A 24,492-nucleotide genomic window follows, 5' to 3' on the forward strand; every position below is an offset into this window, starting at 1 on the left:
TGCACATGTGCAAATATTAATAAGAATACCTTCGGCGGGAGCTTGACATTCTCCTTTGGCACGATGGTTGTTGTCCCCGCCATCTACGGCTCTCCTTAAGGAAAGACTTCCTGCTCGCTCGCTGGTTCGTGAATGTTTGGGGGAATTACATTTCTTGGCGGTTGCTGGAAAGGTGAAATTGTTGGACTTCATTTAATGTTATTGTTGCAATACCAGTTTACATTGAATGTTATCCACTCACACCAGTAACTCTCCCCAGTGGGGTTCCCAGACATCATATAGACAATTACACTAAACAAGCAACCGTTATGGGACTAGATCAATGATAAAGAATGTGGCAGCACCAGGGATATAGGTAAAACATGTAGAATACAGGCATCCTTGACAAATTCTGTACCTCAAGGTTACGTTCATACGTTAGGATCAATTCTAAAACAAAAATCCAAGGCTGACAATCTAATAATCATGAGGAGCTGCTGCACATATGTGGTAGATTCTACTAAAGACATGTATGCCCTTTGGACAGGATAGTGCCTGACCGTGAAGGGGTCCAACCACTCTGCAATCTTTAAAATTGGACCCAGGAAGACCCTGGTCTGCAATGGAGCAATGGACAGCCTATCAAGCTGTCTGTAAAAGTAACACATTTACACTGGTGAACACTAAAACTCTAAAAATAAATAGATAAAAATAGCTGTATCCTTCTTATCATAACAGACAGGATTATGGTAAAAAATGACACCAGTGTATAGATAAGAAAAACACCATTCACAAGAAGTCAGAGCTCAGCCTCACCCTCCCTGCACAGGTCACAGAGGACCCCTAGAAAAATCTCCTATAAAAGTGAATGGCGTCCTCTTCAATGTACTGTGCTTATGTCCATGTGGCTTGCTGTAAAGCATCTCTAAATGCTGTTAAGGTAGCTTCACACGTACCAGATTCGCAGCGGCAGCACTGATGGGGACTGACACACACAGTTGAGGCGCCGACCAGGTAATGTATGCACCAGGCCAGGGGCCTCGGGGGGGGGGGGGGGGGGGGTTGGATGGTTAAAGGGGCCGGGTTACATAAGTTCCGCTGTGGATATGTAACCCCAGAGAAATTCACACTACATGGATTCGCAGCAAGTTTCGCTAAAAATCCGGTATGTGTGAAGGTACCCTTAAATTAGTTCAGGCAATATGGCTGCCCCAAAAATGACTACTGCTAAAACGTGCAAATCAGAAAATGTTTCAGTATCTGTATTAAAAAAAAACAAAAAAAAAAAAAAAAACACAAACTTGGCAACACATCAATTTTAAAGAGGCTACAAAAACATGGCTGAAGATCGGGTGGGGGTTTGCAGCTGTTTAGTTGACGTGAACGGAGCTGAATTGAAATACCACATACAACCTGGGGAGAGTGGTGCTGTTTTTGCAAGAAAGTAGCCATGTTTTTTTATAATGCTGCATAACCCCCTTAAAGGGGATACATTTATATACTAGAATCTTGTATGGTAATTTGTAAGACCTATAGAAAAATCACAGCACAAGCAGCTATTAAATACAATACAAAAAAATCAAGCAATTTCAGACTTACTGTTTCTCACATAACAGCTTGCAAGAGAAGATTTCCTAAGCAACTCCATTCCGAGTTCGTGTAACTTGCTACATCCTTCCCCACTTCCTGTGGCTAAAGTGTCCAGCTCTCCGCTGCCATTTGTTTGGCTTTCATTAGGCCCAGCACTACTGCTCCTGACTTCACAGATCTGGCTCTTCACAGCAGAAAGCTTGCTGCGCACCTCAAGGACCTGAGATTTGTACCTTTTCAACATCTTCAGATCTGGAGACACGCGCCAGGATGTCTGTTGTGAGCGGGAGTCTCTGTCTTTGCGAGAACAGGATGCTGAAAGCATAAGAGGATATAAGTGCTTTAGTATGGAGTCTTGAAAATCACCCCTATTTTTCCCTCCTCCTGATGTTCAGTTTGCGGTTTTAAAATAAATATTGTTTACGTCACAGCTTGATCTCTTGTCTTGTGAATGGGTCTCACTTATGTATGCTCGTGCAAACTAATCTGCTGATATCCCCCTGCAGCTTTGTACCGCTGTGCTTCTTGTCTCTGTCGGTCCCACCATTTTCTTCTGTCTGATTAAGATCAAATATGCAAAATTTGGTAGGAAGCGCACCAAAGACTGGCATGATTATGCATACATGAAAATGCATAAAGGTGGTGTCACTAAAGGGGGCCAAGAAATTCCCCCAGAGCTCCTAACAAGCATATTTGATTTTAATCAAACACAACAAAAACGGTGGGACCGACAGAGACAAGAAGCACAGCAGTGCAAACATCAGGTACAAAGCTGCAGGGGGATTTCAGCAGGTTCGTTTGCACAAACTTGCTGATAGTTCCCCTTTTAGAGACATCCAAGGTTTAACCCCTTAAGGACCAAACAAATTTCAGTTTTTGCAATTTTGTGTTTTAAAGACCTATAGGAACGGGACATCAGCGGATGTTGTGAAAACACTGACAATGATGCAGAGCAGGAGGCAGAGCAGTGGTGGGGGAGCAGGACAGGTAAGTATACATTACTGACAGGTCACCCCAATTCGGCAGATTATCGCTCTGTGTAATACAGACAATGATTAGCCGAAGAAATGGTTTCTTTAGGCCCCGACCTAAAATCATCGGGGCACCCACCGCGCATCGCTACGCGTAATAGCGATGCACGGCCAGCGGCTGACAATTCAACAGTTTACATTACCTATTCACATCCCTGGTCTCCTCCTTCGCTCTGCTTGCTTCCTCCCCAGTCCTGCACGCTGCAGCTTCAGAGCGGCCTGTCAGTTGCGGTGGTCCCGGCCAGTGACTGGCTGAGCAGCCTGTCAGCTGTGACTAGCTGCCCTGAAGCTGCAGCGCGCAGGACTGGGGAGGGAGGAAGCAAGCAGAGTGAAGGAGGAGACCGGGAACATGGATAGTTAGTGTAAAAACTGTTTAGGCAAAGACTGCACGGACATCGCTACCAATGTCCGTGCAGCCCTTCCTAAATGATTATCGGGCTGTGTAATAGGCTCAGTAAACGAGCGCCAATCTAGCAGATTGACGCTTGTTTACAGTATTGATTGGGCTGCCATAATCCTGTGTAATAGCACCCTTAGTTGGAATTTATTCCAGATAAACCCCCTTTACGTAAATTGGGAAAAAAAAGCCTGCTCAGCCACAGACGGAGGAGGCCGAGAAGCCCTCTTTGCCTACGCTATGGATAGTTCAATTATTACCAGTTGGTTTCTTAAAAAGTGAAAGGTGCCAGATAAAAAAAAATATTAATCGAAAACAGTAAAAGTAGAGAGAGCACAAAAGTACAGAATATGAAGAGGTGAACACAAAGCACTAAAATGCTGGTTTAAATCAAATCAATAGGCCTGAAAAAATATAAGAAAACTTGTAAGGATTCTTACTGGCCAGGTCTTCAGTCTTACTGGCATTTGTTTTGGCACTTACAAAATAAGTTATGTAGTTCAAGCACCTTTGGCTGATTTAAGCAATCAGCGGTGTCAAGAAAGAGGTAAAGAAAATGGTTCATCAAATGTTCTATTGTTTTAATCTCTGCCACAGTAAATGCTATGAAGTGACCTGGCAAGGCTGGCAGTTCAGGCCTGATTATCTGCAAAACAAGAACATTCTGGAGATAAGCAATCATTTCACTTGCAGCTGCATGGCATCTAAATAAGCAGAATCACAGTGCAAAGCCGACACTGCACTAGATGGTATAAGCGGCTGCTGGAAGAGTGGGTGCAACTGAAATCAGTCATTAGCTGTACAGTCATCTCTGCTAGAAGATAGGCCATGTTGCTTGTCCATAGATTTGCTTTTTGGCAAGTAAAGGGCACTGGGATAATAAAATGTCATAATTCTATTAAAAATAATTTAAAGTAAGCTTATGCAGAAGAGCTGACATAAGGGAGGAAATAGGATATAGCAGTACCCCGCTGTCAGAAGGGGTGTTAGTAGAGAAGTTAGGCTCACTCACTCCACCACCCATAAAACAGAGCTACTGCTGTCAGCCACCATTTTTTACTATTCTCCCACTGTCCGCTCCATCATCAGTTGGACTGTAGGTCCCCTACAGTGATGTGTGTTCCAATTCAAATACAGACAAGGTGTCTCCCCCCGCCTCCTCCCCCAGACCCCATAACACCGGCCCTCCTGCCCATGCCCTGCCCCTTTCCACCCATATCCTGCATCCTCAGTCTGAGCTCAGCAAACAAACTGAATATGTGACAATGGTCACAAGATCTGTGTCTCCTGAGGAAGGGGCAGCAGACTGAGAAGGAGACAGTGTGGACTGCAGGGAGGCCAGTTTTCTTCACCTCCTGGAAGTCCGTCAACTACCAATGCGACAGAACCGCGCATACATCATAATACAGAGACATCTATATACCTTTTAATAGATTTTTTTTAACCCCTTAGGACCAGGCCAATTTCGTTTTTTCCTCCTTGTGCTTAAAAGGCCATAGCAGTTGCAATTTTTTACCTAGAAACCCTCATGAGCCCTTATTTTTGTGCCACTAATTGTACTTTGCAATGACTGGCTGAATTTTTTCATAAAATACACTGCGAAACCAGAAAAAAAAAATAAATGTGTGGTGAAATTAAAAAAAACAAACAAACAAAAAAAAACACAATTTTGTTTATTTAGGGGATATTTGTTTTTGCGCCGCTCTCCCTGGGGTAAAACTGACTTGTTATAAATGTACGTCAAGTCGTTAATCGCCCTATTCCCAGGCTCATAGCGCTTTTATCCTTTGGTCTATGGGGCTGTGTGAGGTGTCATTTTTTGCGCCATGATCTGTTCTTTCTATCGGTACCTAGATTGCGCATAGGCAACTTTTTGATCGCTTTTTATTACAATTTTCCTGGATTTGATGCGACCAAAAATGCGCAATTTTGCACTTTGGTTTTTTTTGCGCTTATGCCGTTTACCGTGCGAGATCGGGAATGTGATAAATTAATAGTTTGGGCGATTACGGATGCGGCGATAACAAACATGTTTATTTATTTATTTTTATTTATAACATTGGAAAAGGAGGGTGATTCTGACTTATTAGGGGAGGGACTTCTAGTATAAGCACACTGATCTCTCATTGATATCTATGCTGCATAGATATACAGCATAGATCAATGAGACAGGCACACGATTGCTTCCGGCTGCCGCAGCCGGAAGCAGCCGAATGCCAAGCCGGGATCAGCACCATTACGGCACAGACTCCGGCCGGGTGAGGATGTGTGGATCCCTCCTCCGGGACGTTGCGATCCACCCCACTAGACACCAGGGATCGGCTGCAGCTGTCAACTTTGGTCCGATCGCAGTGCCCGCTAATAGCCACGGTCCCGGGCTACATGCGGCACCCGGGACCGCGGCGATTCAGAGCGGGGTCGCCGCGCAGCCCCGCTCTAAACTCCCTTACAGAACGCAGGGCGTAAATATACGCCCGTGGCTCTTATGGGGTTAAGAGAAAGTTTTCCCTATCCAGAGTTCTCCTTTAAAAACGTGCACAGCCTAATGTATCACAACTATGCGGCTGTTCTTCCACAGTGCTGTTTGGGATAGTCATATACGCTGCACACTCAGTCAGGTATCCCACCTTAGCCTCTAATTAGTGCACGAGCAAACGTTAATCATACAGAGTGCTCAGGATAGGGACCAGCTCCAGGAGAACTGTGGCACTGACAGGAGCGAGGAAGGTAAGTATAAATATGCACCAGGCTGAACACAACTTAAAATTTCCTCTCTTTATGTTTCTAAAGCAGTACAGATAAAAGGAGTCATTACAGGGAGGGAGGGAGGGAGGGAGGGAGGGAGGAAGGAAGGAAGAAAAAAAACATATATGATCAATCGGCTGGCTACAGAAAAAGTTTTGTTTTATGCTACAGGATCTATAAGAGGCAAGCTATAAGCACAAAATGATCTACTGTTTAAATCAAAATGATTCAAAACATACTTTATCAATTTTAGTGTTTTTTCCCCTAAATTACGATTTCCCAGCCAACCAGTTTTCAGGGTCAGGAATCTCCTCAAGGCAGGCAGACCTATGATCATCTCCCCTTCCAGTCTGTCCACTCAGAGAAGGACACTGGAGTCACCTCCTCCATCACATCCCTGGAGTGACACCCCCACCCTATCCTCACTTGCACTTCTCTCTTCTTTCTCTACTCTCCCGCCCATCTTTGGCTCCTTGTGGTCACCTCTGATCACTGATTGATTGATTGGTTGCTTGTAGTGGTGTGTTACATGCCCATTTATTTCCTGTTGCAACTTGTGACGGGATCTTTGTGTTGCCTCCTATGTGTTTTTGTTGTAGTTGAGGTTTTCTTATAGCTAAAATGGTTATCCAGGATTAGAAAACATGGCTGATTTTTTCCAGAAACAGCCCCACTCTTGACCGCAGTGTATGTGGTAGTGCAGCACAGTTCTATTGTAGTGAACTGAGCAGAGATGTAGACCCACACACAACCTGGACAGGTGTGATGCTGTTTCTAGGGGGGGGGGGGGGGAGGCAGGTAAGGGTGCCTTTACACAAAGCTTTATCTGACAGATTCAAAGCCAAGGCCAGAAATGGATTTGAAGAGCGCAGAAATCTCAGTCTTTCCTTTATGCCCTGTTCTTTGTTTAAAGGCACCCAAGTCTCTCTAATCCTGGATTACTCAATTAAATAAAAATTAGAAGAAAACATGTTTCAGGCTCTGGCTCGGTAAAAATAAATACATAAAAATATAGGCGATTAAAAGAGAAGAAAAAAAAAACAATTTTCAATAGTCCACAGGGGGCACATAGAAGATAGATATTTCAAGATTTAAAAAAAAAACAAAAAAAATTGCTCTATACCACATTACCATTAAATAAACTTGCTCTGTCCTCTTGTTTGTTTGGAACTGCAGACAATAGGATCATAAATTAGCTCTTCAGAATTTGTCCTCTGAAGGGTTCTGACCAAATTCTTTGCAAACAAGAAGAGATGAGAGGCTGGAAGTCCTAAAGGCCCATCAGCAGCAAAGAGCTTCCTAGAAATGCTCAATTAGCTTAAAATGGGCCGGTGTTAGGGTCCATTGACACAGAAAGATTATCTGACAGATTATCTGCCAAAGATTTGAAGCCAAAGACAGAAACTGACAATAAACAGAGATCAGGTGCTAAAGGAAGCCCTGAGATTTCTTCTCTTTTCAAATCCATTTTTGGCTTTGGCTTCAAATCTTTGGCAGATAATCTGTCAGATAATTTTCTGTGTAAATGAACCCAAAAAGTGCCAGCGATCAGCGGCAAATTGTCAGCTCATCGTCTGATTTGAGGATTATGTGCAGTGTTAAAATTAAACTTTATTGGCTGCACATCTGTCTTTGTAAAACAGGAGACATGCAACCCATAACAAAGAATGTTAATTGGCGCATGAACATCACAGTGATCGTTCGTGCAGACATATGATTTATCATGCCTTGTAAAGGCACTGCAAATGAGCACCGATCTTGTTTGTGTCTGCACACGACACCGTATCAGTCCGTTTAAAAGGACCCCAAGTGCAAAATAATAAATTACCTGAAGACTGGAAGATTGATGTAGGAGGCCTAGGCTGCAGACTCCAAAGATTTTCCACACTATTTCTATCTTTAAGGTCCAGTAAATGAATAAGAATAAGAGGATCCAGGTCCAATAAGCTACTACTGCTGGAGGAACTCAAGTTGTTTCCAGTGCGTCTTGAGGTTCTGCTGCTACCATAGTTGTGGTTGCTCGCTGAAGTACAACATATAAAGAAAGGGTTAACAGAGAAGACATTATCCAAGCAATTCAACATGGCTTCATGGTTTTAAACCATAACATATGTAAGACACTAACTATCCCTTCAGGATACTGATCTGAAGGTTGATTCTGGCAAGGACCGATGGATCATTTTACCCCCTATATGGAGGCATTCGTCCATAAAGGTGGTTGAAAGGTCCATCAGTCTTTGCAAGGATAAAGCTTCAGATTGTGTCTTACCACTGGTTCCACAGCGGTGTCCCTGGAGGAACGGCGTTAACATCCATATACAAGTGTTCTACAGAGTTGTGCCTATACTGTACCACAACCTACTCAGGTAAGTGGGATACCCCCCACAGGATGTGCCCTCTATAAAAACTTGCAGGGCCGGTGTCAGCACAGGGCTTACCTGGGCAAGTGGCGGGGCCCACAGCGCCTCTAAAGGCCTAGAGAGGGAGAAGGGCTGGTGTTCTAATATTCAGCCTGCTCACTGGAGTGCAGGGTGAGCAGCCTGAGCATCAGAAGACACAGGAAAGGGAGCAGGTCCTGCACAGAGAGGGGAATAGGTAAAGGAACTGTTCACGTGACCCAAAGGTCCTTAACCTTACAGTGTGGTGTGCAGCCTGACAGAGAGGAAGAGGGAGAAGACTGAGCTGTAAGTGCTGTGTGTCAGTCAGTCTCTGTTCATAAGTCATTGTGTCAGTAATGTGTGTTTGTGTATGTTAGTGGTGTCTCAAGTGCTTAGTGTGTGGATGATGGGTGCATAGTGGATGGATGCAGGGCCCTCTGAGGCTCTGTTGCCAGAGGGCCCACAAAAACCTGGATACGGCCCTGCTGAGATGGATGTTAAACATGCACAAAAGAAACATGTTGTAGTGCAATGGAGACAGAATGCACACAAGTCGATCATTTTATTTACTACGCTAGTCACCGGCCAAATCCCTATTTATATTAGTGTAAAGAGCTCATACTTCAAAGATTAGAAGGCCGTTCTCATCACACTGGAGAGCATGTTAAGACATTTCAGTGCTCCTGCTGTAAAATGCCTACATCTTAAACCTCAAGTATATGAATACAGAGAGATTATGCAGCTTTAAAAAAAAAATTAAATATATATAACAACAACATTCTAGAATATGTAAGCAAAGAGGAAGCCAAGAATTGGCTGCCTACTGGTTTATTCTTTTGTTTGACAAACAATACCCAGAAAAGGGGCAGACATGTCCTGAGGTCCTATTTATAGTCGGCTAACTATACAATACGAAAAATACAAAGCACTGGGAGAAACAGTGTACAGAAGTGGCAGCTCTGTGTGGATCCAATTGATCGGTACTGTACTCTCAGGTGATGAAAAGGCACATGCTGGTCTCTTTGAAAGGCTGAAATTGGAACAGACTGTAATGCGCGTTGGCAGAGGGACTCCTCTTAAGACTTTTAATAACGTTACATGTTTGGCTTGATTCAAGTCTTACCAGAGGCGCCAGCAGCAGCTGCATCCTCCATCAATTCCCCTTCTTCCAAATCCATATTGTTACCATACTCCACATCATTTTCACCCGACCTAAAAAAAAAGGAAACAGTGTATATCACAAAAGGAAATGCAGAAGTAAATATCTGCTTGCTATCCCTGTTGACATACTTACATGGTCTCTTCATCAATATCATTTTCTTCTGTGTTACTGGTGGCAGTAGAGCTGGCAGAGGAACAGCTCCCCTCCAAATGGTTTACTTCATCATCCCCAACCAGATCTACATCCAAATCCCCATCAGAGAGCTCTTGCTGCTAACACAAACACCATGTTAATGGGCTGTTACCTCCTAGGCAATGAATACAACTAAAAACAGGTATAGCTAAGCTCACTAAATTTGAAAAACAAGTGATGGTGTCTTTGCAGTATTTTTCCATCATTCAACATCTTGTCCTGGGGTCCGTTCTGTTGCTGATGCTGCCATTTTCTTTAAAAACATCTAATCTGGCAACGAAGTGTCAAAGGGTTGTCGTGCCCCCCACATGTGGTGTAGGCAGCATACGCTCATTTGAGACAACACCGAAGATGATAATTCTCAACAGGGGCCGTTGCTGGAGAAGGGGAAGGAGTGGAGGGAGACTGGAGAGGCGCTGCAGGCCTAGAACATAGACACTATAGGCCCCACCCCTTTGACACTGTGCTGCTGGATTAAAAGAGGTTTTAGAAGAAAATAGCTGCACAGGATAGGATGGAATGATGGCAGCTGTTTGGAGTGGTTGGTGGGTGCTTACAGATTAGCATCAATGGCATAGCTGATGTAAGTCATTAGCAGCGCATGTATCCTGCAGATTGCTCTCCCCTTCCCCTGCTGTCACCTCCTTTCCATACATGGAGTTCTAATCATCATTCTGAAGCTTAAATTCTGCAAACCTCATATCTACCTGTATACACCATCTCTCTAAAGTCAAAAATGCATTTTATCATTGGTGGACAGAGCCATCTTGGCACGGCTTCATGGGCATCATGCCCCATCTACCCACCTACATTGCCGCCATAGTCCTTGCCCCCCTCTGTGATATCAGAATGGGCCGCTCTGGAGGCCAGGATTCATCCCATCTGCTCTTCTTGTGCCTGTGGCACAGAGGATGCATCCCAGCCTCCAGAGTGACCTATTCCAATTAAGTCACGGAGGGAGTGGGGACTACGGCACTGAAGTAGGCAGGGAGACGGCGGCATGACGGTTGTGAGGCCCCACCCAGATGGCACTGTCTGACATTGATAAAATGCATTTTTACCGGAGAGGGAACAAAGACATGGTTTATACAGGTAGATAGGAGGTTTGCAGAATGTAAGCTTTAGAATGGTGCCAAGACCTACATATATAGAATGGGGGGACAATATGACTTCAATTTACATGGGCCACTCAGGAAGGGGTTAACTGACAATGATAGAAGAGGCACTTACATTAAATACATCATGAAGAATTTTATCCTCATCCTCTTCAGCCTCTCTTGGAGTTGGTAAAGAATTAATGTTCTCTAGATTTGCTTCAGTCTTTTTGGATCTACCTTCTGAGCTTTCATCGGTCTGGGGGCTGAGATGAGAGTCTGGTGGAGATATACCTCTAGATTTCTGGTTTCTTGACAGTTCAATAGCAAGTCTCTACAACAGAAAACACACACACAAAAAAAAACTTAAAACATTTTTGTCACTGTTAAAGTGTACTTGTCAACAGGGCTGTGGAGTTGGAGTCTGAGCTAGTTTTGGCTGGAGTCGGAAAAAATGTACCGACTCCAGCTTTAAAAAAAAAATCTTAGAACAATTTAGAATTGAGTTTTGACATAAATTTTATAGGTTTTGCTCATCAATATATATTATGAGCAACATTCTAATAGGACACTGACCCTATTACATAAGGGTGGTCGGGGAAAAGTTGTCGGTCACTATTTGGCAGTTTGTTTCTGAGCTGGAAGAGTCCATTGTGTGGGGGGAGATCTGTGCTGTTCTCTTCCTGTATGCTGGATGACTGTATATGAGCAGCAGTGTAATATGGAGACATCCTGTGTAATATAGAGGAGGAGGAGGAGAAGACATAAGTAGTGTAGCAGTAACCGCTGTCCTCAATGTGGCGTTTTTCTTCAGTGTTTATTGGCTGCAGCAGGCTGTGTGTGTGTGTGTGTGTATGCTATGGCTGCAACAGGCTGTGTGTGTGCGCTATGGCTGCAACAGGCTGTGTGTGTGTGTGTGTGCGCGCTAAGGCTGCAGCAGGCTGTGTGTGTGTGCGCTAAGGCTGCAGCAGGCTGTGTGTGTGTGTGTGTGTGCGTGCTATGGCTGCAGCAGGCTGTGTGTATGTGTGTGCGCTATGGCTGCAGCAGGCTGTGTGTGTGCGCGCACGCTATGGCTGCAGCACGCTGTGTGTGTGTGTGTGTGTGTGTGTGTGTGTTATGGCTGCAGCAGGCTGTGTGAGTGTGTGCTATGGCTGCAGCAGGCTGTGTGTGTAGGCTATGGCTGCAGCAGGCTGTGTGTGTGCGCTATGGCTATGTGACCCCTCTATATCACTATGTGTGACCCCTCTATATCACTATATGTGACCCCCCCTCTATATAACTATGGCTGACCTCTATATTACAGGTATCTGGCATTGTTAGCAGTGTTTGTGTGTATGGTGAATATTTAGTTAGAAACTAAAAGACCACCTGGTCCTTCTAGTCTAGTTGTGAGTTGTTCAGGACATGGAGGCTGGAGACTGACTGCATCCACCACACACACAGGAGAATCTGCTTTATCTCTTTCCTTATTCCCTCAAAAGTTGCCCCAGGATCATGTAGGACATTAGGGAGAAGCTGCTGAGCCAGTGTGATAAATAACTCCCCTGGTATATGACTGGCCATTTATGAAGGAGCGGGAGTCGTTCCTGATAAAATTCAGGAGTCGAAGTTGGAGCTTCGGCTTACCGACTCCACAGCCCTGCCTATCAATGTAACTTTCAAAATCTAAATCAACAGTAGATGTGATATAAAGCAAGTTTGCAATATATATATGGTCATTATTTATTTATTTTTATTCTCTTTGAAGAAAAAAAAAAAAAAAAAAGTAGAAGGCAGTCTGCCTTCAGGAGACTGAACCTGGATACAAGTATGTATAGCTTTGTTTTACAGAATAACAAAAAAAAATATGATTGAATAAATGAATGTTAAAAATGAATGTAAATTGCAAACTTGCTTTATATCACATCTACTGTTGATTTAGTTTTTGAAAATTATAACAAAAGGTACACTTCAAAAAGCTATATCAATCACTGCCTCACCAGTGCTACCTAACTCACCACGTACGACCTATGGTCCACGCTCACAAAAAAACATTCGTATACTGAGCAAAGTTCGAATTGTGATGTAACTTCAGGGTAAATTTTTGTTAGAATACTTAACATTTCGACTTCACAAGTGTTTGAACACTGAGGTATTAGGATACTTCAAGACTGGGTGCCGGAAAAGTGTTTGAGAACCGAGGTACCACTGTGCTAAACTTTGGGTAGCGTGAATAGTTCTGCACACCGAAGTTTCGTGTACTTTTGTACTATTTGTTGTTTGCATCACATTAAAAAGAAAATAAAAATGTTCAAAGTTGTCGGCATATTCTGTACATAAAATGATGCAAACCTTCAAAAAAATCCATTTTAATTTCAGGTCGTGGGGTAGCAAAACACGAACAATGCCAAAGGGGGCAAACACTTTCACAAGCCACTCTAAGGGCCCTAATACATGGGATGGTTATCGTGCGGAAAATCGCTAGAATAGTAGAATTTAAACGATTATCGCTCTGTGTAATTGCAGGCAACAATCGAAAAAAATTGTCAGTAAGTCGTTGATTTACTGTAGATCTGACCCTAAAAACATAGTTAATCGCTATTTGTTCGATGTAATTACACAATCATTCACTAATAGTTCAGTGTAATTCCAAATTGTTCCTAGAAGGAACAAGTGACCGTACTAATGATCGTAACTAACGACTATCATTCCGTGTAATATGGTGAACGATTTCAGGTTAACGATAAACAATCTAATTTCCGATGGTTTATTGTTAGAAATCTCTATCCAGCTGTGGACTTATTTACATTCGTTTTCCTGCTAATAAGTCTACTTTAAACGTTATGTGGCGTTTCCCCGCCATTTTGACAGCACACACAACTGCACTGCTGTCCAATACTAAACCACAACTGGGAAACCCATATTACCATATTAATGGGGTTGTCATATTTTTGTTACTTTAAAGTAGCATTATTCATACCATATGTGTACTGTATAACCCATGTACACTGTAAAGTGACATTAACTCACTTTATAATGGAGACACTGGCCTTAGCCTGGGTCCACACTATGTTTTTGCAATCCGTTTTTGCAAAATGGATGGAAAAAAACATGCATTTGTGTACATCCGTTTTGATCCGTTTTTCCGTTGACTTCCATTATTTTAAAAAAAAAGTAAAAATCAAAAACTCATTTTTTTTTTTTTTTTTTTAAACATACACAAAAGTAAGGTCAGCTACTGGATCCACGATGAAATATAAAAGCATAGTAGAGAGCCAACACTGCTTACTTCTTTCAGGTTGTTTATCTGTTGCACGTAACTAGTCTGTGCGGCCTCCAGCTGAGAGATGTACCAGTGCTGGTCCCGACTCTTCTGGAAAAAGGTAGGAGAGCGAACCTGGAATCTAGATAAATAATGAACACTGTAAATCTACTGCTCTTTTATGTCACACAAAATGACAGTTTTCTGTTGCAGAGTTATGTTCTTTTAGATGATACAAAATGACTATTATTTGTTCTGCTGACCCTGAAGCAGCAGTTAATGTGACCCAGGTATGCAATACAGATAACAACCGGGACAAGGAAATACAACATCTATCCGCAAGGGATTGAGAAAGAATACATACTGAAAATATAAAAGCAGATTTACCAGAAAACCCCTTTAACCACTAAATGACCACAAGAAGTCTTTTGTTGTTGGGGCATAAGAAGCCTGGACTGGTCTCCTGTGCCGGATATCACAGGAACTTGACGCATGACAGCAGGTCCCCTGCTCTAACTATCTAGAGCAGAAGAACCTTCAATCCTTGTAGTTTGCACAAACACACTGAAGGACTGAAGCCAATGTCCTCAGTTGGGAAACTTAGCACATACGTGCTGCTCCTCCTGTGCCTGCGCACTATACGAAGTTAGGAGCATGTGGCCTAGGAGATCAGGGGTGCATGAGCACAAAGATGGTGGCTGGCCAGCAGTAAATATGCATGAAAAAGAGAAGGGAAGAGGAAGGAGTGGTGAGGTATGCCAAAGCGCAGCAAAAAGTAAGCCACTACGCCTCTTAACTCTTGATTACAGTAGGAGACCCAAGATTGTTCAGAATCTACTGCACGGATGCATTGACTAAAGGTACCATGCTCGCAAGGGGCCAGCCACCTACACTACACTGTCAGCGCCTGGGGCCTGGTCCGGGTGCTGACAGATTCCCTTTTAGTGCAAATGTCCTTAAAGAGAATCTGTCACCACTTTCATGCTTGAACCTTCTCCCCAAATATCCAAATTTTCTGCCACTATATACTTCCACTTTTCCTTCAATATTCAAATTCCAGTCGCAAATATTTGTCTGCTGATTTAGAGGGAACCTGTGTTTGCTTTCATGCTGCCTGAACCATGAGCCACTTGGGAGCGATCCCTGATGGCTTCTTTTTATCCTACCAGCCTTCACCGATAAAGTTTTCCTTATACTCAAACAGGGGGACAATCAATCAAGGTTCATGAAATGGGAAAAGCCACAGGGCAGGCCCCGACGACTTATGATTAAGGTGGCACTAAAGTAATGACTCTATAAACCAGCAGAAAAATATTTGCAACAGGGATTTAAATGTCAAAGGAAAGGTGGAATTATCTAAAGGGTTACTCTTATTTTAAAAAGAAAGTCATTAGGGCCACATCTACCATCTGTCTAATTCTAAACGGAAGAGACCCTGGTAGTGATTAGTGTTGCGTTAACCTGGCAAAGTGTTTGGGTTTGGCAACGTTCTCTGAACCAGAATGCTCTGCGTTTGATTCCCCGCTGCTGCAGAAGTTGGATGCCGCCCAAGGGAGTCCTGGAAAACATGGATACAGCTACAGGCTGTATCCATGTTTTCCCGACACGTTGCCCAACCTGACAGTAGTGACAGTAGGTGACTCTGTAAGCAAGAGAAATACATGTTTGAGTCTTAAAAGGTGTCATTCCAGGATCGGAACAACATAGCGACTTTCTTCCAGAAACAGCACCACCCTCAGGTTGTATGTGGTATTGTAGCTCAGTTCTATTGAAGTGAATGAAGCAGAGACAACCTGAGGAAAGGTGTAACTATGTTTTCCCTATCCTGGATAACACCCTTTGAAAAACCCAGACGTAAATGCAAGTTTCAAACATACCTTAAAATCACAGTGTCATTTGCACGGTTCAAATAGCCCTCATTGGCTAGTAAGTCCAGACGAAAGAAGCGGTTGTATCCCCAGCACTCGCCTACTTCAAAATCTGATGCAAATTCTCTTATAATATTTTTAGCAGGATCATTGGAAGACTGATGTACCATTTCCACACGATACTCATACCTGCCAGAGACAATTGTCTTAGATGACCAATGGCCCAGTATGACAAAATGAACAGCATCATAAAAACAAAAATACCCAATCACAGTAAAATTAAGCATTTTTGTCTGATAAGATATATTACAACTATTTTTTTTTTTTATTATAATTTGCTTGTATTAGGCAAAGTTTGTTGTAACAAGGATAACCATTTAACCATTTTTGAACATAAATTATATATGGATTTAAACTACCCCTAAAGTGTTTACATACAGATATCTGCCATCACTTTTGCCTAACATATTTGTTTCAGGGTTTCATATACAAAAAGGTAACAAAATATTGAAGACAAAAATAATGTGATCAAAAAACAAACACATCAGTGTGGATATATCAAATGGTACATATTTTAATCACACAAAGGGGATACATACTTGGATGTTTCTGGAAGGCCAGCAGAAAGTTCAAGGAAGACAGATAGATAGTAGCCCCTGACAACACCATTTCCATCCTTTAAATGAAACAAGCAACTTTTAAAAATTCAGTATATTCAGTAAATACACATGTATGAGATATAGCTAGTAAACTTCAAGCTGGCAGGTTTAGCTGACAGTATAAAATGTATGGGGGGACTCCTAGGGCTGGGCGGTATACCGCAAAAATACCGATACCGTCTCTGGCGTCGGCTAACCGACCTCAACTCTGCCAGGACGGTATCTGCGGTATTTCCCCCCTCCCTCCTCCTCCTCACCGGCGGCCGCATGCTCTGCTCCACTCCGTTTAATCTTCCTGAGGAGGAAGACTGGAGATGTGACAGGCTGCGCACAGGAGTGCTGTGTGCTCAGCGCTGTCGCTGCTTCCGGGCGGCTCTGGAAGCTGCACGGTGTGCCCTGCCTCCCCTCTCCCGTACATAAAGTGGCTGCTGGGGTCAGGTATGGGTCGGCACATCCTCCCCCCACCAGGCACCGCACTCTGTCCCGCACAGGAATCCTCGGCGTCCCGTTATCTTTTGGCAGTGCTGGAAGCAGCCGTGTGTGACGCTCTGCCGGTGACGCTGCCGGCAGATATATGTGCTACAACACTGAGGTACGGGGGCAGAGGATTCCTGTGCAGGAGAGAAGAAAGGATATGCAAAGTAGCCGTGCAGGAGAGAGAGAGAGTGCGGTGCCCGGTGGAGCATGGAGGTGCCGACCTATACCTGACCCCAAGTGTATGTGCGGGAGAGGGGGGGGGGGGGGTCCAGAACAGCTTGTGACTGGGGGCAGATATTGGGTAGAAAGAGATAGATAGACAGATAGATAGGAGTCCTATCTCTCTATCTCTCTATCTATCTATCTCCTACACAAACAACAAAAGTCCACGGCACCCGGGCAGTAAATAAGGAGAGTGGGTGCCACCCCTGCACTGTGGATCCTCGAGTGCAGAATATACACGTCCAAAATTAGGGTACCGGCACTCCAAATGAAGAATAAGTGTTTTATTTCAGCTCACAGGAACAAACTAGCCTTGGCTAGTTTGTTCCTGTGAGCTGAAATAAAACACTTATTCTTCATTTGGAGTGCCGGTACCCTAATTTTGGACGTGTGTGTATATATATATTATATTATATTATATTATATTATATTATATTATATTATATATGTCCAGTTTGAAGTGCACTCCGTTCAGAATGGTGTAAGGGTGCCAGCAGCTGGAGACCGAATCCACGTCTCCCCGTAAATAATCAAAGAATTCCGCAGCACAACCATGTGGTGAAAAAAATCCAAAATTGTGTTTATTCCATATCAGTAGAAAATTCCATGCAACGTTTCTGTCTCTTCTCGAGACCTTTCTCAAGCATGCTTGAGAAAGGTCTCGAGAAGAGACAGAAACGTTGCATGGAATTTTCTACTGATATGGAATAAACACAATTTTGGATTTTTTTCACCACATGGCTGTGCTGCGGAATTCTTTGATTATATATATATATATATATATATATATATATATATATATATATATATATATATATATATATATATATATATATATATATATATATATATATATATATATATATATATATATTACACACAGACACACACACACAGACACAGTCACAGTTGCCCCCGGCAACCAATCTGATTGGTTGCTAGGGGCAACAGCCAGTTTCACTTTACACCATGTTTGATAAATCTCCCCACAGTATAAAGATAGATATAGCAAAAAATATAGGCAGCACAATAAACAAACTGTGGGTGCCAGCAGACGAATCCCAGACCTTGGATCAAGTCAGCTAGTAAAAAATACTCCGATGGTAATACAAACGTGAAAACGTGAATTTACTCCATATAACAATGTGCAGCAAACTTCACAAGTAATATACAATGTTTTGGCATCTCCTATGCCATTTTCAAATGCCACTTGAAAATGGTGTAGGAGGTGCCAAAATATTGTGTATTACTTGTGAAGTTTGCTGCACATTGTTCTATGGAGTAAATTCACGTTTGTATTACCATCGGAAAATGGGGTTTTCAAAGGGGTGTGGCTTTTAAAGGGGGCGTGTCATAATTATCGTTCAATTTATCGTTACCGCGGCTACATGTACGATAAACCGCGATATTGATTTAGGCCATTATCGCCCAGCCCTAGGGACTCCCGACTCTGAAAGGTCAGGCTTGATGGATGTTTAAAGCACGACCCCATCGTTCTGGGAGGGATAAGCTAGTACCAGAGCAGTCCATCTCCAGCTTACCCCTCCCTATAGGAACACATAAACGTTTGCCATGCTGAATGTTCGTGCATATGGGGAGACAGGAAGAGATAATGACAGTTATTGAACATATACGGGAAGTTACTTAAAAAAAAAGTTTAGCAGCTAAACAGCGGTAAAAATAAGCCCATGGCTAGATTATAGACATACTTTGTTTTTTTTAATAGTTCTTTGCATCACCGAAATGTCATAACGGATATCAAAAGTTTTAATCGGTCTGAGTGTTCAAACCCTAACAAATTGGGAGAACAAGCAAGGAGAAACACACACACACACACACACACACACACACACACACACACTTATTGAATTCTCTCCCATCTCCTACCTCCATGTTACATGATCAAAATGGCAGTATAATGTACGTCTATGGGGCCTTCTCGCACTGCTGTGCGCCTGTCTCCTTGCTCTGTCTAATGGTGTGTTTACACAGACAGATTTATCTGACAGATTTTTGAAGCAAAAGCCAGGAACACACTATAGACTTAACATGGCATAAAGAAAAGATTGAGAATTCTTCTTTTTTCAAAATCATTCCTGGCTTTGGCTTCAAAAATCTGTCAGATGAACCTTTGGGTAAGCACACCATAAGGTCCCTATTATACAGAGTGATAATCTGCCAAATTGGACCAGTTCAGCAGATTATTGCTCTGTGTAATAAAGACCATTCTGATCGTTGTTGTTTATTCTAGCCTAAAAATCATTACTGTGTAAAGGGAAAAAACTAAATCTTATATATACCCCTCTGCACTCCATGTTGTCCTTCTCGTTCCTGCCCCCAGCCAACACTGGAACTTCTAAGCCTTCTAAGTCTCTGAAATGACAGAACGCACAGCCAGTCACTGGCCATAGCACTGCCCCATCTCGGTCAATGATTGCCTGAGCGGTCTGTCACTTCAGAGACAGTTTCAGAACTTCCAGTGGTGGCTGTGGGCTGAAGCTAGAAGAACACCAGGGAGAGCAGAGAAATATGTATAAAGTTTATTATTTTACACTAGGGAAAGGGCTGCACGGACATCACTAAAAATGTCTGAGCGTCCCTTGCAGCGCGATTATCAAGCAGTGTAATAGGCAGATTAGTGGTTCTTAAAAAAAAATAGCGCAAGTTGTGTTAACTCACCGGATAAACCTTTAGTCTCCAACAAAGGCCTGACACTTGTAAAGGAGGACTGTATACCGGGTCAGCACGTTGGCGTAGAGTACTGCAAAAAAAGAACAGAAGGGTTAAGTATAACATTTTTACAAAAGCTTCACTGAATTATTTGGAACTAAATTGAAAAGTAACATTTTTTTCTGTCTATTATTCAGATCATCATCTTTAGATACTAATGGTCTATTACTCTAATGCACATACTTTATACTTTCGGCCAAGCAAGTTTAGATGCCAGATTTTTGTAAAAGGTTTCTGACTGAATTGGCTTTTCTAGTAGCCAGGGGAAATCAATTACCAAAGTGAAGCAGCATGAAACTCTTAAGACATATTAAGGCAATGCTGCCCTTACAAATTTAGGCTAAAAAAAATAAAAATCTAATGCTATAAAAAAATAAAATTGCCTGTGATGATAGGATCCAAGCCCAATCATCCTTCCACCAGGACCCCATAAATCTAAACTTGATAGTACTGGTATGATTTTCCTTCATGGTATGAGGAGATCTAACCTGTGCCTGGTTCTGCCTACAATTTGCGTCATTGGCCCCTGCATACATTAATAGGCTAAGAGAAGCTATGTCTTTTTTTCTCTTTTTAAATGTATTCATTTTTTTAAAAATGTAAATAAATAGTCTTCAGTCATTTTTATTTAATTTTACACATTGTGCCCCTCAAGTCATGAAAGATTTTTTTTTCTTATTGCAGACATATCTTAACTAGAGCTAACTATAATCCCTAATGACAGGGGAAGTGCAGCCACTAGAGATGAGCGAACCGGGTTCGGGTCCATCCGAACCCGATCGTTCGGCATTTAATTAGCGGTGGCTGCTGAACTTAAATAAAGCTCTAAGGTTGTCTGGAAAACATGGATACAGCCAATGACTATATCCATGTTTTCCACATAGCCTTAGGGCTTTATCCAAACTCAGCAGCCACCGCTTATCAAATGCCGAAAGTTCGGGTTCGGATCGACTCGAGCATGCTCCAGGTTTGCTCATCTCTAACAGCCACCTTTCTGCAAGATCGATATACAGGTATGCTGGTCTTGATAAATCTCCCCTAATATGTTTGTATGAAACTGAAAATAACTAGAGATGAGCGAACCTGGAGCATGCTCGAGTCCATCCGAACCTGAACTTTCAGCATTTGATTAGCGGTGGCTGCTGAAGTTGGATAAAGCCCTAAGGCTATGTGGAAAACATGGATATAGTCATTGGCTGTATCCATGTTTCCCAGACAACCTTAGAGCTTTATCCAAGTTCAGCAGCCACAGCTAATCAAATACCGAACGTTCAGGTCCGGATCGACTTGAACCCGAACCCGGTTCGCTCATCTCTAAAAATAACAGGTTAAAAGACTCTGCGACTAGCTAAACCTTCACTTTAATCAATATGTAAATTAGGCACTTTAGTGAACCTCCTCATGAATATTCATCATTCAGGGGTGGCATTACCAGAGCACCACCTCTATATTCATTGGAGGGGGGGTAGCTGGCAGGGTGGATAAGTGCACGATAGGTGGTAGTCCTGCCTCCTAGTGCACCAAACCGATGCATCTGCATAGAGAATAAGGTGAAGATTTTAGTGTTAAAGGGACTCTCACCTACCAACCCACCCACCCACCTCAAAACCCTAAACTAAAGTCATCTGTAAGTAGGATAAGGATGCCCACTCCAAATCTGTCATTTGTAGCTTTCTATCTGCAATTCAAATCTGTAACTTCAAGTCTGCTGCAGATCCTGTACATGTGAACGCACCCTTAGGGATGTGCACTGGAGGCTGCTTTGTCAGTTTTACGTCAAAAACTTTGCAACATGGTCTCAATATCCATGCCAGCTTCATGCCGGCCTATGTGTGACCTGTTCTGGCTATGAAGACCAATAATTGCTATTAGGCCATTAATCTGACAACAAACAGATAGCAACAAGAGCTTACCATCCTCTTGTCACGCCTCACCAGCTTTAGTTTATTGACCGGTTGTAAATAGCAGACCCTGTGTATATTGCATTTTGCTATTAACGTTTCTAAAATCCTTTGATGATCTCTGTCTAGTGTGTATACAAGTCTGTGATTTTTTTCAGTTTTGTATAACATCTTGTCTGACGAAGGGAGCTAGACTCTTGAAAGCTTACAATCAAATACAGTGGTACCTCGGTTTTCGAACATAATTGGTTCTGGAAGGCTGTTCCATAACCGAGCAGTTCGAAAACCGAGCTGTTAATTCCTATAGGGAACAATGTAAATGTGATTAATTGGTTTTTACACTCCGTGGGTCAGGGGCAGAGCACCCGGCCCACAGAGTGCAAAAACACTCCACACCCCCCGCAACAGTGAGAGGCGGGAGCGGGCGGCTATTTAAACTTGCCGCCGTGCTCCTGCTCCAATCAGCTGCGGGGGACACCCTGTAAAGAAGTGGGGAATCCCATCATTCTGATGGGATTCCCCACTTCTTTACAGGGTGTCCCCGGCAGCGGAGAGGAGCAGGAGCACGGCGGCAAGTTTAAATAGCCGCCCGCTCCTGCCTCTCACTGCGGGGACAGGCTGTAAAGAAGCCGTCTCCCAGCGCTGTCCTCCTGTCTCTCCCCACCAGCCCCTCCGCCCCCCCCCCGCCGGCCCGGAGCGCTGTACACCCCTATAGACTGCGGCGCGCCCGCAGCCCTGCTCACCAGCTTCTTGCTTCGCTGCTCCCCGCCGTCTCTGCAGGGTAAGAGAGAGTCTGCAGAGGCGGCGGGGAGCAGCGGGAGCAAGAAGCTGGTGAGCGGGGCTGCGGGCGCGCCGCAGTCTATAGGGGTGTACAGCGCTCCGGGCCGGCGGGGGGGGCGGAGGGGCTGGTCGGGAGAGACAGGAGGACAGCGCTGGGAGACGGCTTCTTTACAGCCTGTCCCCGCAGTAAGAGGCAGGAGCGGGCGGCTATTTAAACTTGCCGCCGTGCTCCTGCTCCTCTCCGCTGCCGGGGACACCCTGTAAAGAAGTGGGGAATCCCATCATTATGATGGGATTCCCCACTTCTTTACAGGGTGTCCCCGGCAGCTGATTGGAGCAGGAGCACGGCGGCAAGTTTAAATAGCCGCCCGCTCCCGCCTCTCAGTGTTCCGAACACCTCTGTCAGCTGAACATCAGTTCAGCTGACAGTTATCCCCCTGGTTTTGTTCGGATACCGAGCAATGTTCGGATACCGAGCAAAACTTCAGGGGGAAATTTAGTTCGAAAACCGAATTGTTCGAACTCCGAGGTGTTCGGAAACCAAGGTTTTACTGTATACTCAGTTACCTTTTGGAGGCTATCGCCTGATTTCTTCTCTATTCTACTTACTTCAAAAAATAATGCAATCACCTACCATGCATTTTATATACTAGGATTTTAAAGGTTTTGGAACCTGGTTTATTTCTAAGTTTTGCCTCAAGCACTAATTGTGCATCAAAATCAGTTACAAGAAGATATATATCCAGCGAGTCATCAGCTGCTCAGCCGCGATTGGCCGAGCATAACAGAGCTCAGCCAATCGCGTCTGAGCAGCTGATGACGCGCTGGGGGGGGGGGGGGGGGGGGGCGGTAAGAGAGGGCTGGAACGGTCAAGGCCAGCCTCCTGAAGATGACGGCAGAGGTTGACAGTCATTCTGCAAGTATACTCATCACACTTCCGGGTCCACGGCCAGGGGGAAGGGGGCCATTAGCTTAAATAACACATTACAATGTTGTATAAAACTTTGTAGTGTGTTATTTTGTGAAAAAAATGTCTTACACTGCACTACTTTAACAAATGGAAAATCTAGGGACTCTGTAAAAACCTAATCACAGCAAGGTAGACCAACAAAAAGTTTGCCAACAGCTGCCAGGAAAATTGTTCGCGATGGAAACAAAAACCCACACACCAGCTGATATACAGGACTCAGTTTGGCTGATTCAAGATGCACAATAAGGAGGCACTTGAGGAAAAATGGGCTGCATGGTCAAGTTGCCAGAAGAAAGCCATTACTGAGAAAATGCCACAAAGTTTCTCACCGACAATACGACAAACAGCACCGACACAAGCCTTAAAACCTCTGGAACAAGGTAATTTGGAGCGATATGACCAAAATCAAATTTTTGGGCCACAACCATAAACATTACATTTGGAGAGGTGTCAACAAGGGCTATGATAAAAGAAACACCATTCCTACTATAAAGCATGGAGGTGAATTGCTTATGTTTTGGGAATGTGTGAGAGAAAAAGGCACAGGAAACTTGGTCAAAGTTGAAGGAAAGGTAAATGCAGCCTTTTATCAGCAAATACTGGAGGCAAATCTGCAATCATCATCCCGGAAACTGCGCACGGGACGTACTTGGACATTCAGACATGTCTATCAAAAACACAAGGACAAGTCAACCGGTCATTAGCTACAGCAGAACAAAGTGAAGGTTTTGGAGTGGCCATCTCAGTCTCCTGGCCTCAATATCATTGAGCCACTCTGGGGAGATCTCAAGAACGCATTTCTTGCAAGACAGCCCAGGAATATACAGGAACTGGAGGCTTTTTACCAAGAAGAATGGGCAGCGTTACCATCTGACAAGAGCTTTATCCACAACTACCACAAAAATCTTCAAGTTGTTGATGTTAGAGGGGGCAAAACACGGTACGGAATTAATGTCATTTGGATGTTTTTGGTTGTCATTATGATTTAAAAAAGTGAAAACAGTAGTTTGACAAATTGTTTTACTTAACCACTAACCATGAGTGAAAAAAAAATGTTAGTATTTACATTCTCTGAA

The 24,492-nt window shown here is 43.5% G+C and overlaps 1 protein-coding gene across 8 annotated transcripts in view; it reads right to left on the bottom strand.

Moving 5' to 3' along the window:
* Positions 1–24,492, bottom strand: part of TRIM37 (tripartite motif containing 37) — a 103,423-nt gene that overhangs the window by 35,730 nt on the left and 43,201 nt on the right. For 6 of the 8 annotated variants that reach the window (XR_011363199.1, XR_011363200.1, XR_011363198.1 and 3 more), the window contains 10 exons: positions 19,715–19,796; positions 16,277–16,353; positions 15,687–15,866; positions 13,837–13,951; positions 10,705–10,902; positions 9,415–9,554; positions 9,244–9,332; positions 7,571–7,765; positions 1,579–1,884; positions 30–164 (listed from right to left, as the gene is read on the bottom strand). Coding sequence is in view for 5 of the 8 variants with exons in the window: in XM_069971223.1 (XP_069827324.1) it covers positions 30–164; positions 1,579–1,884; positions 7,571–7,765; positions 9,244–9,332; positions 9,415–9,554; positions 10,705–10,902; positions 13,837–13,951; positions 15,687–15,866; positions 16,277–16,353; positions 19,715–19,796 (1,517 nt within the window). In the remaining 3 variants the exon portion in view is untranslated. The remainder of the gene's footprint in view (positions 1–29; positions 165–1,578; positions 1,885–7,570; positions 7,766–9,243; positions 9,333–9,414; positions 9,555–10,704; positions 10,903–13,836; positions 13,952–15,686; positions 15,867–16,276; positions 16,354–19,714; positions 19,797–24,492) is intronic. The other 2 variants (XM_069971224.1, XM_069971221.1) reach the window with 1 other exon arrangement.

This window comes from Dendropsophus ebraccatus, chromosome 5, assembly GCF_027789765.1.
Source record: "Dendropsophus ebraccatus isolate aDenEbr1 chromosome 5, aDenEbr1.pat, whole genome shotgun sequence".
NCBI classification, from domain to species: domain Eukaryota; kingdom Metazoa; phylum Chordata; class Amphibia; order Anura; family Hylidae; genus Dendropsophus; species Dendropsophus ebraccatus.